The sequence below is a fragment of the Puntigrus tetrazona genome, chromosome 3, assembly GCF_018831695.1.
Source record: "Puntigrus tetrazona isolate hp1 chromosome 3, ASM1883169v1, whole genome shotgun sequence".
Classification (NCBI taxonomy): Eukaryota; Metazoa; Chordata; class Actinopteri; order Cypriniformes; family Cyprinidae; genus Puntigrus; species Puntigrus tetrazona.
Window position 1 is genome coordinate 13930630 of NC_056701.1, and position 19844 is coordinate 13950473.

The 19844-nt window shown below is 36.8% G+C and overlaps 1 protein-coding gene across 3 annotated transcripts in view; it reads right to left on the reverse strand.

Moving 5' to 3' along the window:
• Window positions 1-7458: 7458 nt before the first annotated feature.
• rab11fip4a (RAB11 family interacting protein 4 (class II) a) overlaps window positions 7459-19844 on the reverse strand; it is a 38797-nt gene continuing 26411 nt past the window's right edge. For all 3 annotated transcript variants that reach the window (XM_043235822.1, XM_043235823.1, XM_043235824.1), the window contains 12 exons: window positions 17949-18166; window positions 17475-17642; window positions 16337-16471; window positions 13714-13749; window positions 13242-13341; window positions 12970-13073; window positions 12722-12862; window positions 12528-12609; window positions 11028-11165; window positions 10785-10940; window positions 10238-10381; window positions 7459-9840 (listed from right to left, as the gene is read on the reverse strand). In XM_043235822.1, coding sequence (XP_043091757.1) covers window positions 9724-9840; window positions 10238-10381; window positions 10785-10940; window positions 11028-11165; window positions 12528-12609; window positions 12722-12862; window positions 12970-13073; window positions 13242-13341; window positions 13714-13749; window positions 16337-16471; window positions 17475-17642; window positions 17949-18166 — 1539 coding nt within the window. In that variant the 3' untranslated portion in view covers window positions 7459-9723. The remainder of the gene's footprint in view (window positions 9841-10237; window positions 10382-10784; window positions 10941-11027; window positions 11166-12527; window positions 12610-12721; window positions 12863-12969; window positions 13074-13241; window positions 13342-13713; window positions 13750-16336; window positions 16472-17474; window positions 17643-17948; window positions 18167-19844) is intronic.

Genomic DNA, 19844 nt, shown 5'->3' on the forward strand with positions numbered 1-19844 from the left:
ATCAAACAATTTTATGCTGTTCAAAGTCTGTAAATGTCATTAAAATAGTAATAGGCTACAAGCAATATAATAAACTGGATGCACTACAAATGGTGATTTCACACAGACAAAGAACTCGTGTGGTAAATCCGTAGCCTAGCCAGCAACAGACAATGGCCTTAAATCATGATGATGAAACACTCAGGCAATGCAAAGCTCAGAGCCAATGTTAACATTGGACTTATGTAGTTAAGCCTGTGTCTGCTGTTTTCACTGTCAGACAAATACCCATATTACCCTGACCCAAAACTCCCATCTATAGCTATAAGAGGGCTTAATGAGACCTCCTCCCACTCACGGTAACACATGCATACACGCCAGAGCCTACAGAATTTTTTTAAAAGATGGCTAATATGCAATAGACATTTTTTTTTCCCCAGCGTCTTAAAATAGCATTATTACCACATTGTGGTTATGTGGTTTTCAAATCCATGATAATTGCGTTGGCCATCTCTGGTATGATGAAGGCTGAGGCTTCGCACCTTTCCGACAATCCGCTCTTTAACCTGTCATATGGCCAGCACAGGAGACGTAGAGGAAGAGATGTTTACTCAATGATGTCCTGGAAAACATCTGTTCCCTGCTAACCAGAAGATACAACAAGAGCACTTGAGCCACAAAGAAGGATGGGCTGGGTGTGGGAGCATACAATAAAGATGACAAGAACATCAGGTCTGACTCATTTCCTCATATTCATGAGGAATACCAACAACACCAAGTGAAATGTCCTATTGTGTCATAGAACAAAACCTGCCATGGTACAGCAGTAGGCCTATCATAGAGCCGCAGCTTTCCCAATGGGACAGGGCTTAAAGTCTGGCCTGAATCATGTCTTAATCCCATTCCAAGTTTCTCTCCAATATATTTCTTGTGTAACAAAAGACGTTATACTCGCCCCATCATGTAATTTCTACGTAACGCATTGTTCTAAAATTAAATTCGATTACATTTTAGTGTAGGGACCAATTCTTGTTATTAATAGTTGCATATTAGATGCCTATTATTAACATAATGGCTGTCTATTAGTACTAAAGCACATATTCTGCATAACCATATTCTACATCCTTATTCCTTTAAAGGAAGACTCTCCAACCAAAAAGTTTTACCGTTTTTGAATCCATTCAGCCGATCTCCAGGTCTGACGATAGCACTTTTAGCATAGCTTAGCATAGATCACTGAATCTGATTAAACCAGAAAAATCTAATTTAAAACATTTTCTGTCGCTTAGTACACAATGTAACTACAGAAGAGTCAGGTTTTAAATAGGAAAAATACAAATCAAATAAATCAGATGCTTCTGGTGTAATCAGATTTAATGATCTATGCTAAGCTACTCTGGGGTGTTGGAGAATGAGCCTATTTTCAAAAAAGTTGAACGTTCCTTTAACAACCTTACTACCTTACTAACTATTAACTTTATTGAGGCAAAAGTTATAGTTAATGGTTTGTTAATAATAAGAATTAGATCTTAAACTAAAGTGTAACCTTATATTTTTTTAAAAAAAGCATGCAAAGTAATTTTTTTTTCTTTGCACAGCTTTCTTCATGGAAGAATGCATTCTTAGATTTTCCTGGATTTTCAGGAAGCAGCTCAAATCTAGAGTCAACAATCCGTTCACAATGACATTATTCTTCCTTTCAAGACTGTAAGCCACTGCAATTTTTCAGCGCTTCCAAACATTTGCTCTTCTCATACCAAACTCATACCTGTGACCAAACCAGTTCAAATTACCAGGGGCTTCAAACGTGGTATTTTAAGTTCTACATTCAGTGTGTTTTTCCCCCTGCCCAACTAGGCTGGATTTAGCAGGTTAGCACGGTCTAGTTAATCGTCGGCCAGTCAAGTTTTTTATCATAGCAGTTTTTAAAGTGCTCTTGAAAACTGTTTCTCTGCAAGTTGAGCAAATGCCATTTTGATGAATGGGACTGTTCTCTCAGAGTATAATAATTCTCTTCGGTTTCCATTTGCACCCGCATAAGGTTGCTCAGGCACACTGTCTAGTAGGCATGGATGAATTTGCTATGCATATTAATCTGATTAAATACTTTATATTGAATAGACATCTTGGGGTCATTACATTGTGTCAAAAGAGATTCAAGAGTCACCTAGCCGTGAAGACACGCTGGTATTTCATCACCCGAGCATCGGTGCCATGATCTCCAGAACCCTGTGGTCTTCTCATGCTTGGTGGCATTAGATGAGCTAGATATACAAGAATGCCAGGACTATAACACGACCCACATGGCTCCACGCGCAGCTTGGCACTCTCTCCAGGCAGGACAGGCACAGTTGCCCGGCAACTGTTTAAGTCTGCTTCCCATTGGTGGGTTTGGCAAAGCCAGAACCTAGAAAATTTCTCAACACTGCAATCTGTTTTTCCATCAGTTACACAGAACCTGAAATGCCAAGCTGGAATCTGTTTCTGCTCTGCGTTTAGACTGACAAACAGATTATTGCCAAATGACATTCCAGTGCGATATGCCAAAAACACTGCAGCGGGACTGTTTTAGGCTCTCGTTGGCTAGTGCTTTTTAGCATGAGCTTTCCATAAGCCATTGTCTCCCATTAGTCCCCAATGTGCCGGGCAGCCAGACCAGGGCAGAATTCCCCTACTTTAAACAGCACGTTTCTATGAGTCATTATATGGGAAAGAGAGAGAGCTGGAGGCATGCCTGGACAGATCGGAGTTCCCCTTTACAGCACACACACTCTGAGTCACACACTCCATGCTCTCCAAAAGTGTCATTTGGGATCCAAAGTCCCACTAAATTTGTCTTTATCTATTCTGCAGCCCATTTCTATTCAAAATGCTGTTCTTAATGCAGACCTCAATGACTTCTGCCAAGTAATATTGTAATTAACACCATATGGTCGCAAAGCTTCCATATGTTTGGTTTTAAAGAGACTACCGTACATAAAATCCCTTGATGCTGTGTCATTCATACTGCATTGCAGGCCAAGAACAGCCAAACTACTTAAAAGGACCGTTTACCCCCAAAATAAACATTCAATCTTCATTTATTCACCTTCTTGTTATTTTCTTCTGCAGAACATGAAAGATGTTTACAGATGTTGAGGCCTAAATAACATTAGACCCAACTGGCTTATTATTGCAACACTGCATGGACAAACAGAAAAATAATGCAAAGTACTGTGTTATTATAAATGTACATTAAAATTAAAATCTAAAACTTTGTTAGATTTATCATGTTAATACATTTGGAAATGTGTTATCACAGGTTTGTTGAGATATTCTTCAAAATATCTTCTTTCATTTTCCTCAGCAGGTTTGGCATGATGGGAAGATGATTAAATTACGACAGAATTGTCATTTCTGGTTGAACTGTCCCTTTAAAAACAGGGGAGCTAGAGCATACACAGTGTTTTACACAGCGAGCTGAATGAAAGTTGTATGACATCCATGTGGCCTATCGAAAAATACTCACACTTATATAGGATAGTATAGTATAGGGAGCAATTCTCACTATTAACTGGTTGCTTAATAGCATATTGGTTGTTTAAAGCACATAATGTTAATGGCCATATTTTACATCACTAATCTTATAATAACTGACCCTAACAGCAACCTTTAAAATATATAATTAAATAAGACAAAAATAGTTTTCTGGTAACACTTATTGAGACCATACCAATTCTCACTTTTAACTTGCGTATAACATGCCTATTATTAACGTATTAATTTGTTCATTAGTACTTAAAATACCTGCCTGAAAACGAAACTACTAAAAAGCAGCAAAATAGGTGTTTTTGAGGCAAAAGTAATGCTAAGTTAAGCAAAATGGCTGGTGATTATTTTCTCTTTTTCGTTACATTCAGTGGGCCGTTTATTTATGCAGGAATTATCTTAAAGTGCATCTTTTGTTCTCCTGTTACCAGTCTGACTACGTGGGTGGCCTTCATATTGATTTTTCCCTAAGAGTGAAACCTCACTAAAGACAATTTCCCTCAAAAGACCCGGGTGAAGATGGCCTGTAGGACGTGTGGGAGAACGGTGATCTTTTTATGGCCAGAGGGCAGACTTCACGTAGAGAGCAGCAATTAACACGCAAGGTAATTGATTTTCTGGTGAGGAGGTTTGTGAGTCCCTTTAACAGCACCCTGTGAGAAAAGCACTCAGAATGGACAACACGGACTTAAATGGATAGTTCATCCTTCATGTTGTTTTAAACCGACATTTAACCATGCGTTCATTTGGAAAAGAAGATTAAATGAAAGTCATACTGGTTTGGATCAGAGTTGGTATTGTTAACTAAAACTATCTCTCCCAGCTGGAAAAACAAAACAGCTAAAATCAGCCGAAGTTATTTTTTTGTCCATTTTTATGTACTATAATAACTAAAAGTATTCTAAAAGAATCAACAAAGATTATTAAACATTTGAAACAGTAGTAAAAAAAAAGCATGAAAACTAATGTAAAACGTAAAACTATTTGGTCTGACATATTTGGTCTTTTTTTGCTATTCCTAAAGGAAATCTCTTTAAGCTATGCATCAGATTTCTAAACATGTTCATCTGGCGAGTCATAAATTAGTATTGGTTGTATAGAGAAGCAGGAAACAAGCACGTTGTCACTGACAAAACAAAACAGAAAAAAATCTGACTAAATCTGATTTTGGATGATTTTCTAGAGTCCAAACAGATCTTATGGATCTGATTATCGTTCCACACTAACATGCTTTATGAGTGTTGGATCAGGTCAGTACTGTTTATCTATCCCAGCAGACTATAAAGTAACTCTCAGCTGTGATTCGAAGTCTCTGGCTAAAGTCCAAGAGGGCCCATCCTAAAAGGAGATCCGAGAAAAGTCTGAAAGTGGGACAGACCCCTGTACGTTGGGTTCCTCACTTACGTCCTCCCTGCTCTTGTGAGAAGGAGGTCATTCACACCTTGTAGTGCTCAATCATGAGGAGCAGCCGCGCCTGGCCCAAATAAAGCGCTACATTCCCCTAGCAGAGAGGTAATGTAGCACACACCAGGACAGGCGAGTAGAGACTCTGAGGTCTGCCGTGGGAGTGAAACAGCTGTGGGCTGCAGCAACACTGACAGGCCATTTAAAACATGTATAAGGCTAATAGGTGGAAGTCAACTTCCAAATTGACCCTGTTTACTTCTTTAATGCATGCTCATTGCGAGCATTTCACTGTAGCATGCTCTAGTAAAGAAAAAAAATCTGCCCAGATCACTTTGGAGCAAATCATTTTTCACAAATTGCTGCTCAGTTTGGCTCAGTTTTGGGAGTAACGCCTAATATTCAATAAATTCAATAAGTAAGTTTTTGTTGTTGTTGTTTTCTCTTAAATATATAACTACCTGATCTCATGAATGTGCGCATAAATAGTAATAGTAAAAATTCAAAGTTACTCAAAAACGGACTTTGGTGTGTATGCTACCCGACTGGTAGGATTAAGATTATGGGGTAGATGTGTATCATATATATTCTGAGACTGCGTATCATGTGTACTCCAATAAATTTTGTATCATATGCACATGAAAACTATACGCATTTTCAGGAGAGCGGGCTGATAACCTAGTGAGACTGTGAGTGCAAGTTACAAAATATTTCTATTTCTGTTACTTTTATTTACTTTTTATTTATCAAAGAATCCTGTAAAAAAATTCACAATAATATTAAGCACCACAACTGTTTTCAACATTGATAAGGGCAAAAAATTATGTTATTTCACCCCCTCACGGCAAAAACACCTCATCTGTGCAACCCTCTCAGTCCTCTCTTTCTAAATATATCCCTTTAAAAAAAAAAAAAAACTAAACCTGAGACAAAAGCTGCGTTAAATGAATACAGGAGAAGGTCTGAGAGACTTTTTGTTTGGACAGCTGTGATAAAACACATGTAAGTCATTCCTGAAGAGCACATTCCTGTTCGATGTGTCTAATGAGAATTGTGCGGGAGGTGACTGGCTTATCAGAGCCTCAGAAATGTGAAGAATGAGGATATTGCTTGAATACAAATATTTTATGCTGGGAAGTGCAGATCTCATGAGCATTGTACACATAGGCCACATGCGAGTTTGTCATGTGACTGTTATCTCTTCCAATTAAAGGCCCCTGATAGCTGTCTGAGGGCCTGTGGCATCAACAACATTGCCGTTAAAAAATTAAAAATAACAAATGGTAACTAACGGTAACTATCTTAATTTGTGGATGGACTTATTAGTTGAGTTGTTATTAGCATTTCTCTGTTTCAGCGACAGAAATAAAAAGCACCTCAGTTCATTGGTTTCAATTCAAGAGGTTTAAATGTTTATAAAACTCAGTAGCACCCCCTGGTGGATCATGCAAGAGGACTTGAATGCTCCTGTAAGATAAATTTAATAAACGTGATATACTGCGAATTACTTAAGTCACAACAGATCTTAATCCTCCAGTAAGTAATATTTTGTTTACATTTCATGTAATCTTCTATTGAAAAATACCTGCATTGTGAACGAAAGCTAAACGGTCTGCAGATGAGAGCAACCAGACATCCTTGTCATTCCCAGAATTTCCAGACAAGTGTGTAACTATTCACTTATTTTAGGGAAGTTATAATTAAATCACTTGTAAACACGGTGCCATTTCTGCCCAAATAAACATGACGTTGTGGTCGGTTATAGGAATATCTTCTTTATATCTAAGTCTTCACAACATTATAAGGAATTCAAATTTAGGGTGGGTTTAGTTCGGTACATTGTCGCAAACTGAGATTATGAAAGATAATAAAACACAAAATGATTGCTTTTAAAATAGTATTCTTTTAAAATACTATACTGGTCAAAAAAAAAGGTTCCAAATAGGAATATTTGTAGTGATGGGATAGACTATAGAAGAACTATTTTTAATACTCCAATCTTTTTTATAAGCGTGTAGTGTAGAACTAATTCATTTAGATTGCTTTGAAGAAGTTTGACACAAATCCATCCTGTTATAAAATATTAAATACATATATATATATATATATATATATATATATATATATATATATATATATATATATATATATATATACACACACACACACACATATATATACATGAATTATCAATTTTGTAAAAAAAAAAAATAAATATATATATATATATATATATATACACACACACACACACACACACACACACACATATATATATATATATATATATATATATATATATATATATATATATATATATTTTTTTTTTTTTTTTTTTTTTTTTACAAAATTGATATTTCATTGTAGAAAAATATATATGAATCTACAGAATTGTTCCACAGAAATATGTCCTTACATATCCTTAATGCCACTAATCCTGGCCTCCTGTGATGATTCAGGCTTTGTCCACTAGATGAAGACAAATTCACACTTGTTTCCAAACTAAAAACTAACAGGAAAGATAAAGAATTCAATACTCTTTGGTCATTTTAAGTCATGCCAAAACAATTCATTTATTGTACATTTCAAATTTGTCATAACTCTTGAGGCTTTTAAACTATTATTGAGTTTTCTGAAAGCTTTTTCACTTGTCTCCTTTCTACTTGTGTAAATATGAATGAGTAATAGTAATCTAGTTACATACCCACACACTGGACAAAAGAAAGGTCTATCTTTTTCTAAAACAACAAAAAAGGCATAAACAACAAAAAATGGGTTTTGTAAACCATGACCCACAGAGAACTGTCAAACTGTGTTACGTCTAACCTGTAACAGTGGACACAGACACAGCACAACACGTAAAATGTGCAAAAATGATATTGTTGCTGTGAATGGGTCATCCAACGGAAATTATATGAAATTACATTTTTAATATAGGTGTTTGTTCAGAAGTGACTGCTCCAAATCAAATTTCCTTTTTTTAGGTAGATAATGAAGAACGAGTCTTGTCTGTGACATCAGCACCGATGAGCAAGGTGTGATATCATTTCATTTCAACAGTTACAAATGATTTATACATTACTTAATTGCATGTCTAACTGCTCATTTGTCATAAAACTGTATAAAAGACAGCCTTTCCTTTATTCATTAAGGTTGATGAGTGGCACATCAATACAAATATTAACTAGTTTCTGTACAACATTTACAATGAGTGAAAAATGCTACAACACAAAGAGAACAGAAAGATATAAAAGTTCCTCTATAACCGATCGGATTAATAGTTATTGAAACAACCGAAACATTAATCGTTACATTCCAAATAAAGGACACCAACAGAAAGAGATTAAGACCATGCAAAGAAACAGATTCAGTACAAGTTGTGCAACAAAGCAAAACTAGTTTGTGACAATCGAGCATGTAGCAGTATTGGCTCCTTTCCCAAACTACACAAGAATTTAAAATACTGATTCACATAGTAGTAGACTAGCTAAATCTGGAAAATGGTAATATGGGAATACAGAACGCTGTGGCATGTGGCGTGGTCATACATTCATGGGATGCACAGTTCAAGCACTTTTATTAAATGTGCAGCTTCCTTTACCCATGGCACTGATGTACAATATCTTCCAAGAGACTAAGACCAAAACAAAAAAAGTTTCGTATTCATATTTTTGAAAGTGGTCTCTTTTTCTCACCAAGGCCGCATTTTATTTGATCAAAAATACAGCTTTCAGACTTCAAGAAAGTCATTCCAATATGCTCGTTTTCTTCTCGAGAAACATTTCTTAATTCTTTTTATGGATTCTTGATGAATAGAGCGTTAAAAAACTGATCATAATGTTTTATTCATAATGTATTATAGCCATAATTTGTGGGCTTTTGTAGTTCTTGTTAAACAAGAAGACTTCAACCTCTCACTCATTACGTATAACATCCACCTCTCCCCTAAACTTCGGCGGAGCATTTCATCCAAACTTCTCAAAAAAATAAACCTTTCTTTTTCACATTTTCAATAGAGTTTTCTTTCTATATGTATATATACTATATTATACAAATGTCGTCTGTACTCGCATAGTTCACTTGTGCTTCTCTACAAGTTACCCCTCAGTCAAAAGATGTTGATGGTCAGTACAGAGTTATTAGTTAAAAGCTGTAAGATCATTTCAGCCCAACTAAAAGCATCAGCCATTAACAGCAGTGTATCTCAGGATGGACTGACGTGGTTTTGTTATTATTTCCACAGCAGGCCACAATGTATGTATTCAACAGAAGTTCCCTTATCTGCTGATTACAGTATTTCTTTCATTGGTTCAGTGCTGGATTGTTAAGACTTTATAGACGAACAGCACTTTAAAAGAGATTCTTGAGGGCTGAATAAATGCTCAAATAATATTAATAAACCCCACATGCCATAGGGTGCACATATAGCTCTCCTATATGGCGTGATCGTGTGATATTCCATGTAATTCTACTTGTTTTGTTCACGTGTAGAATACAACACTGAGTTGTATATACTCAGAGGTAGTGTGTATATAACTGAGAGTGAAAAGTACACTTCTACTCTAGATTCCAGTTTCATCACTTGTTTTTGTCATTTCTACAGCCTAAACGCACAGCGTGATGACATGAGTAGTGACGGAAACCGTGACCCACGTGTGTGAGACGGAGCACATGAGAGACACACGATCATTTCCACAGCAACTTTGCTCTGTAAAAACATGATGTAAGGGGGCAGAAGCGGTGCGTTTCACACCCCTGGTCTGAAGGGGGAGCTCTCTGCCGAATCCGAGTCCTCTATCCGCTCTCAGGAGCCTAATGCTTGATCTCTAAAATGGAGGGGTTGTGGTCGAGGATAGCCAGGATGATCTTGTCCATGTACTGCCTTAAACGGAAGTTGATCTCCTCTTGTTCTTTCAAAGCTTCAACCAGCTGAAAAAGATGGAGAGATCGACTAAATGAGTGTCGGCCTTTCATGTAAAAGTAAAGGACATTTTGTAGCTTCCTCTAGATTAGAACATCTGCTAATTCATGAAGTAAATGCAAAATGTAAACGAAACATATAAAACATCACTATATATTAATGTACGGAATGCTTAATTGTACTGATTCTTTTAAAAAAAAGTTATTCTCTTAATATAGAATAATAGAGTAGTTAATAGAAATAGATAATATAATGTAGGAAAGCAATTTAAAAATCGATGCAACATGATTAGCGCCAATAAGATGGAAAACATCAACACCCATAATGCACTGGTGGACCAGGCATAGTTAGTTAACGAGGTTCAGTATTCTGTAGGTCTCTGTACATTGGGAATGATGTTCTCACCTCATCTCTGGAGGCATTGTCTATCTCTGCTGCCAGTGACTGGGCCTTGGTGTGACAAGCGAACAGGTTTTTGGCCTCGTAAAGGCTGAGACTGAGAATCTGTCCGTTCAGATCATCGTTCTGGTCTCTGAGTTTATGGTTTTCCTGTTAGAAGATGAAACACGTCAGTCTGCAAATCATTCTGAATGATAGGTGATATACAGTATCCATAATATATAGCGGTGGTTCTCACTAGGGGGCCTCAGCACACTTCCAAAGGGTGCCATAAAATGGCTTAATGTATAAAAGCAGTTTACTGCATATAAGGGAATTTTAAAAGAGTGATTTCCAGACCTGGGAATGTCACAGAAATATCTAATGTAATGTAATATATGTTCTTAAATACAGTGCATTTTGGAGCTTGACAGCTGATGTGAAGTATACACAGAATCCATACGCTATACTATGTATCATGTAAACATTCATAGAATCAATTGATTTGCAATTTTAACAATGTTAGATAACGCATGCATTTAGCATATTGTCAGATACCATATTTGCACTGTACCTGCTTGAGCCGTTTTACTTCATGCTCCAGTTCAATCTCTCGAGTCTTGGCGTTGTACTCGGACAGTCCTGCAGCGGTACGGCCACGGCCGGGCTTCTCAGTCTCCAGTTTAAAGAGCTGAAGGTGCTCCAGTTCACGCCGCAGGTCCTCTATCAGCTACATGCACGTGTGAATGGTGTGAGAGCTCTGGACATATATGTTTGTGTACAATTGTGACCTGCAATGAAAATGACACTGTGCTACCTCTTGCATGGCCTCTCGCTCCTTCTGAAACTCGTGTCTGTTCTGCCAAAGTTTATCCATCATTTTCCTGTACAGATCCATCTCATCCTTCAAACGCAGGCTTGTGTCTTCCAGTTTATCTGTCATACGCTGCTTCTCCTGTGCACAAATACACATAGTGAGTGACCAAAATCTCTACCATGACACAAGTACTATAACCACTAGAAGGACGTAGTTATTCTGTTTGAAATCATTCTAGTCTCCACATTACTGATTTAAAATAAAGTCATACCCACATATATCTCAACATCCTCACATCAATGACTGCTAAGGAATTTTGTAAAAACTTGGTCTTGTGCCAGAGACACTGTTGCACTACTATATATGTTAGACAAAATTATACATACAATATACATTGATCTAAATGCATGATTTATTACATTTACATTTCAATATCACCTTGCCGTAAATCTCTCTATTTAAAGCATTATATTTCCCTCATCATTTACTCACCCTTGCTTCCTACATGCATAGTCCATACAATGTCCATTCAGTGCAAGTGAATAGGACCCTCAAAGTTGTTGCTTAAAAAAACAGTTTTCATACCTTTATTTCTAAATTGTGTATGGATTTAACTTGTCAACTCTGATTCCCATCCACATGCATTTTGTGGCCTCACAGTGATTATTTTTCTAAAAATCTTCATTTGTGTTACACAAGAAAGAAAGTCATATACATCTAGGATTTTAGGTGTAGTACAATTTTAAGGCATTTTAGACAACATTATTATTTCTTAAAAAGCTGCATTGAAACACTGTATTATAAAAAATCTCTTGATTAGCACTAGTCAGTTCACTTGCCAGCCATTTTGGACACAGTGCAGCTGGGGTTTTTTTTTTAGGTAGGCAATATGCTTACAAGTATGTCTCATCCACTTGACTTTTAAAAACACATAAAAACACAACTTTATATTTCATGTTTCACTGCACTTCAAATCAGCAATCTGACAACAATTTCACCATAAATTAGCTTCTTTGGCTGATTTGAAACCAAAAGTTGTATTTTCAGCCTAGTCCACAAGAGGACCTTTAATTTTTCAGCTATATCAGACAATGACCTAGTTTTCGTCTTCATGCAAGAGCTACAGCATAGAAAGTCGTGCGGTTGCTCGACGATGTTTCAATCCATCTCAGAGATCAAAGCCTCGTAGGTTCCGCGTCTAAATACAGGGCTGCTAATGTCATGCAGGCAGGAGCTTTCACACTCATTACACTAGCTAATGCAAGCCGTCTAAAAGAGTGTGCTGTTAAAACTGACAAGCTCCAGGGATTTCACTGCCTGCTGAAATGTGTCAAAAGATGCTTCAGTGAGGTCAGAAGTAATAGTGTGAAAGTGGGTGTGTGAACGTGTGTCAGTGAGTGCTATCTTTTAACCGTTTGATGCGTAACCTAGGGGGTGTGTGGTTGTGCTGATGGGCAAGGGACTTCTATTCAAGAGCTTGAGATTGCATGCATATCTGACCTGGTCCAGTTTCTCAGTTTGAGACTTGAGTCTGCACACATTCACTTTCATCTCTGCATTCTCCTCTTCTAGCTGCTGGACCCTGTGGGGAGAAATCATCCATTATAAAGCAGATGCCGCACACTGCTTTTCTGAAAATACACATTTATTATGCACATTTCATACACGCTTTTGTGAGTTTTCTAATTAGGTACCTGTTACTAAGCATTTCGATCTCCGTGCTCTTGTCTCTCTCCATCTTACTGTAGGCCTCTCTGTGTCTCTTCAGCTCCTCCTCTAAACATTGCTCTGCACGCGTCTCCTGATCTTTGATCTGCTCCTCCAGCTCATGTACCCTGATGATGGATGAACATGTATGAACACATGCAAACATAAGAAAACGTATAATACATATGCATACATGCCTTATGCACACCAACTAATAACTGTATGTAACTAATACCTGTGAACTAGTTGTGTGTTTTCCTGTTTAAGTTTGGATTTCAGATCTCCATTAGCCAGACTGTCGTTCTCAAGCTCTGTTATCTTCTTTTCCAAATAAGTCACCTGCAGTAGAAATACATTAGAGTTGAATATTATAGTCATTTATTATAGACAACATTCTCTGAATCGTATTCACAGCATTATTGTAGTGGCCTTAAAAAATATATTTTATGCATTAAGCCTAAGCAATTAACAGGGTCTTCGGTGACTACATTATTCTGCTTCCAGGACCTTCTCAGTGATGTCGATGTCACAGGAGTCGATGCTGTCTCTGAACAGGTCCTCTGTGCTGCCCTGACTGCTGCTGAAGTTACTGTGGTGAAAGAGCTGGCTGTGGGACACACAGAGAAAACTGAAGGTAGTAACCGTTGTTCTCTCTAAACAGCATCTGAAGTACTATAAAGTATGCAAAAAATGCATGCAAAAAAATGTCTGAATTCATAGTATTTAAAAAAGCAAAAAGTACCCAGATGACTTGCATTTGATGGACAGTATACTATCCCACGAGTCCAAGCGAAAGGATTTACTATGCTATGCAGAACATCCTTTTTAACAGTCAAAAAGTACATTTAAATTTAAATGTAGCACCTACACAGCTTGCAAGCATCAGACACACAGATAGTCAGGCAATAGTTATTAGGCCAGCGCTTCGGAATCTGTTTTTCTGCAAATCATGTAAAAATTACAAAGATAAGAGACTTACCGACCAAATGCTGTACTGGAAATTTTCCTGTTTGGGCTGTAAAAAGAAATGGAAAAGATCCTTTTATTAGAAAAAAAAAAGTTTATATAAAAATGATAAAATACAATGCAGTCCAAGTTTAACTGATATCTACTGACAGGAAGATAACTCAGTGCCCCAAGTGGTCAAGATCATGTACTGCAGCCAGTTTGTCCTAGGTCATGAGATTACACTGATCAGCTCTGGAGGACCTCAGTAAAAATAGAATACCTGCACTCTAATTATAAACCTCTGCCTGGGTTTATGTAACTGTGTGACCCGCGTCACTCTTTAAAGCTCTCCTCTCATTACATCACACGGGTCTGAACTCAAACAGCTCGCCTAAATACAAGTCAGCTCTTCTGTCCTCACATCCAACCCAGCTATCACAGCACTGGCAAAACACATTTAACTACAACAACAATGATAAAGCCAGACAATCTGCAAACCAAGAGGGATGAGGACAAACACACTCAGCATTCACGCACATGCCCTCGAGAAGGCAGGCTCTTCGTGACCTGTTAAAGTAGCTGGACGTATTTTGTACAAAAAAAAGGCAATGCAAAAACTAATGGTTTTCCTGATGGCTTTCTCACTAAACTGTCATTCAACAACAGATCTCTCTAGAAGTCTAAAATATATATATATATATATATATATATATATATATATATATATATATATATATATATATATATATATATATATATATATAATACTTAATTTATACAATAACCTAAATGTCTGCTGGTCATAGAGAAGTTCATAGTGGTGCCGATCATGTCTTGCATGAATGCATTTTAACTTCAGCAGAGTATGCAGCGGAGGATTTGGACAAAAATGCCAGAGGATTAATAGCTAAAGGCCAAAGAATGCCACATGATCTCACTTCCTCATCGCACCTATCCAGCCAGAGAAAAGGAAATCACGCAGCTCTTTACTCTTTGCTCTTGCTCGGATCCAAAAGGTAGCCACTTCATTATGCTACGATTAATAATAATACAAATGAAAAGGTATCAGTCTGTGGAAAAATAATCTATTGTAGCAGAATAAGTAATGTTGCTAAATATACATATTTTTCATTCAATACTGAAAATATACATAAAATAAATCGTGTCCCAAATGAAACATGACACACTATGAACTTATACACTACTACTTGTGCATTATTGAATTTAATGAAGATACATTGTCATTAATAAACTAAGTTTTAATACGTTTTTATACCTTATAACTCTTAAATGTACTTTTGAAAATCAATATGAAAAATGGAATAGGACAATTACTTTCAGAACCAAGGCTGCTGAAAAAGTGCTGTCTAAGTCAATTGTGTCTATTGCTTATTTGTCAGCTGTCTCTATACTTCTGAAATAACTTGTGGAGTCCCAGGACTGCTAGGATATTGTTGTCTGTCTACAGTAGGAATTATGTAGTGAGGCAGCTCACTAGGTTTTAAGATACAGGATCTCTTTCTGCAGTATCACGTCTCGGTGTGTCAGCAGCAGAGGTGGAAACCTCATAATCCCACGATGCTTTAAATCTTGTTACAGATGAAAGATTGCAGTGTCGTTCTCCTCAAGTGCCAAATTTGTTAGGTGTCCACATAATAATAAAAGGATTATTTCAGCAGTTTTCATCAAATTGCACCACACACACCCACTTAAACACCCCAGGCTTTTCTTGGGGGGCTCAGTTTTCCCTCACTGTCTGATAACATTCACAAAGATTAGTAAACCCTTGACTGGAACACTGTTTCTATGGTAACAGCTCCTCTGATGAAACCCGTCTCTCGATAAAGCTTTTGACAGAGCGGGGTGATTAAAGAGACTCATAAAAATATATATAGCTTTACCTACAGTGAACTGAGACATAAAGAATCCTCTCAGAAGTGCATGGCTATGCCATTTAATATGAACTATAGATGCTGCAGAGTTAAGGGCACTAAAGACAGCACTAAAAGGGAGTCATAAGAAATACAGACCTGAGTTTTAGACCTGAGTTTTATTTCTAAACAGTTAAGTTTTTTTGTTTTTAATGGATTTTGGTTAAATGTTGGAAATAAGGTATGTGGTCATAAGAAGCTCAAGATATTTTAACATTTTGTTCTACTACATAAAATACATCAATAACACCCCTTGTGATTCTTTTGTGAAGCTTTTAGGTGTCTTGAAAAAGGCTGTTGCTAAACCAGTAGCTAAATGGGACTTCAGTGGTTTTTGGGGACATCTCTATCATCTAATCATCTAATCACCTACTAACTAATCCGCTTCTATTGTGTTCAAACCTTCCCTCTTGCAAATTAACTTCCAACTTGGCTTTAAAACAAGACTCAAAGTGTCTTCATAAGCTTAGTGAATAACTTATAGCCACCGTAATTCTAAGCTTTGTTCACTTGTGCAAATGAACAAAATGTAGATGTAACAGAATAAAACTTTTTTGGAAATGGAAAAATCCTACTGCCATTTTCTTGAGGGAACCAGTGTTATGCTAACTTCAATACTGGATAACAAAAATATTGTACATCATCCCTGTAGCACTCCATTAAAGTAACACGCTATTATCTTAGCAATATATATGCTAATATGCTAATATCAAACTCTCTCACCTGTTAGCTTTGAGGTTCTTGAGTCTGGCTTCTAGGTCATTGAGCAGGTTGACTTTCTTGCAGCACTGAGAGCAGTACACATCCAGCAGCTCACTGTTGTACAGGTGCCTGATCTTCTGAGGGGTCTGACCAGCACTGCAAACACCATCAACTGATGATCAATACTGGCACTAGAAGCATTCAAATCTTAATTGCTCATTATATTTAATAATACATAATGCTAAGATATTTAAAATTTGGCGAAGAATATGTTATTAATTTCATGATAGGATTAATCTTAATTCAACCAGAATCATAAAGAGCAAATGAGAACAGCTAACGATACAAAACTCCCACTGCACGCCAAAAGTGTTTCAGAATTAGTGGCTGTTATGATTTTATGTTCAACAATGAGTTAATTAATGGCTGTCAAAAGAATCAGTGCAACAGAGTCTATTTGTGTCAGAATTATAACAACCATACATGAATAATATTCCTAATGACTCTTATGAAAATATATCTGTTGTAGTTCAGTGTCAAAGAAAATGAAATGAAATTCTGAAAATGTTTTTATTATTATTTTAATAAATTTTTTATTTTATGCCACAAATTATTAGGATATTAAGTAATGATCGTGTTTCCACGCAGATATTTTGTAAATTTCCTAGCATAAACGTATTAAAACTAACTAGTAATATGCATTGCTAAGAAATTCCAAGGTGATTTTCTCAGGATTTCGATTTTTTCGCACCCTCAGATTCCAGATTTTCAAATAGTTGCATCCAACAAACTATACATCATTGAAGGAAAATGTGGATGTAAAAGAATCAAACTTTTTTTTGGCCACAAAATTTTCTGCAATAACAAAAAACACATTGGAAAAATCCTACTGGCTTTTTGTTGAGAGAACCAGTGTTATGCTAACTTGATAACAAAAATACTGTACATCATCCCTGTAGCACTCCATTAGAGTAACACTCTATTATCTTAGCAATAACCTAACAAACCATACATCAATGGAAAGCTTATTTATTCAGCTTTCAGGTGATGTCTAAATCTCATTTTAAAAGAATTGACACTTATGACTGGTTTCGTGGTCCAAGGTCACATATTATCAGTGTTTCATGTGAGAAGTGCGTGCTAAAGTAAGTTAGTGAACCTGGAGGGCAGAGAGGAGCCCAAGTCAGAGAAACCATTGGTGCGTGTGTCATCATCAGGGATGGGGCTGCTGGGAGTGAAGTCCACATCTTCTCCCTCTCCATAGTCCTCAAACTGCTCCTCCACCGAGATTACCGATGCGGCTGCCGACGACACCATCTGACCACAGCTAAAACCAAAAACACAAGTCTCACTCTATGTACTAATTATTACAGTTAATTATTAACATTACATTTCTTTATTTCATTCAATTTAATTATATTTCTATTAATTTAATACATAATTTGGTAACACTTTCAGGTGTTCTTGGTACACGCTACATGTACTTACTATTATAATAATGACAAATTAAGTACAGTTGCACGAAAGTAAGTTCATTAATTTGACTCAGCATTTAAATTTGGACATTTAGCTCTTTAGGCTCAAATAATGTTAAAAAACAATAATAAAAAACATAATCATCAATGCTACTGACTTGTTTCCACGCAAAAAGAGTCCCCCCAGTCCTTCTTCTTTATCATCATGGCGTCCTCCTTCAGAGGATTCAGAGCCTGCCCCGCTGTCTCCGGCACTGTCCATGTCTGCCTCCTGCACGTCCCGGCCGCCCATAGCTTCCTCATCAGAATACAGCTGGCACTCTGGGTACGGCCGTGTGCACACAATGATCGGGGGTCCCAGACTCCCCTCCCCGTGCTGCAAACAGATATCAAAACCTGTTGAATAAAGTCATGTTGCTCGAAATGCAAATGTTACATCAAAACTCGAGCAGATTACTCTGACTCAGTATGTGGTCTCTTCACACACACAACTTGCTGAGGTGAAATGAGAACTTAAGAAGACCTTTCTCAGAGGAACACAAAAGAGAATGGGTCAAAGGTTACGGAAACTTTGCTCATTAACCCCAAAAGACTCAACGGACGTCAAGACAGGACAAAGGTCATCGTGGTCAACTGGTGTGAAACATTTCAGTTACAAAGACAAGAAAAGGATGAGGATTTAGATTGCATGACATGGACAGAAACGGTGCTCACAAAATTTTATTTGATTTAAATATTCTCCATTTAGTTTATACCACAGTCCACATTTCTCTGCTCACTCTCACAAGGTTTGACTTTTTTTTTTTTTTTTTACATCCATTCTGTCCTACAACAAGTGCAGTTAAAAATATTAATTTGCTTATTAAAATTCAAGTCACATCTCAATGGCAGGAGGACAATGAGAATCAGCTGATCTTGGCCAGTGGTTCATTGTTATTTGCACAGACAGAGCAGAATAATTATCACACTGTAATAGATTGTTAAATCAATGGTAAGCCATTATATATATTTAAATGCATACATGTCTGACACTTACTGTCTGTCTAATATGAAAGTGTTTTTATATTTGCATCTCTGTGTCTTGGGAGACACTGTATTATTAAAGCTGAGAGTTATAGTTGGTCATTAAGCCTTTACTGCATTCTAGGGAACTACAGTACACACCAACTTGCTTTAAAAAGCTCATCCCTGAGAGCTGATCATAATTCACATTCATTCATTCTCCACTACTTTAATACCATGTGACAAATTCAAATAAATAGCCATTAATTGCTAGTTTGTCATACATTGACCCCAAATATATTTGAACACTTTTTTTGAACTCTCGTTTTGATTTTTTTGAATTTCGATACAAAGATACAATATTTTAAATGACTTTAACCATCTGTTCTGAAGGCAGTTTTAAGACAGGGTGTAGTTTATCACATTAACCTCAAACATGGACCGCTAACGTTTGACAAATGCTTTTTGTCATAATACTGAACTGCATATCTATTGTTTTATTTAAACTTTTCTGTCTGTATTTGTGTGTGTGCATGCTTTTGTGCCAAATCAGGACATGAATTTGCATAATAACACAGGTATGACATGGGTATTACAAGGTGAAGGTGACTTTTCAGGACATTGCCCATGTCCCCACTTTTTAAAATGCTTCTAAAACATCAGCGTAAGTTTTTTTCTAAATCTAAAAATGGCTGTAGTTTTAGGTGTAGGGTAGAAGTAGGGCAATAGCACATAAATATAAAAACCATTACACCTATGGGATGTCCCCACTTTCACAAAAACTAACATGTATGTGCAAATATTCATTTAAAATAAATGCCAGTCAGTTTGATATTTTGTCCTGGATGTAGCATCGTGCTTATTGTGTAAACACTCAAACTGACTTACATAGACTCAGCTTCAGTTCAAAATCAAAAATGGTCTTTCTTTTAATTGCAAACTCAGTGGCCTTTTCCTGAAAGCATTTCATTCATATCTGAGTGTCACAGTGATGCATGCAAAAGTGCATTTATACTGATTTAGCTGGACCTCCAGGATAATTAAAATATACA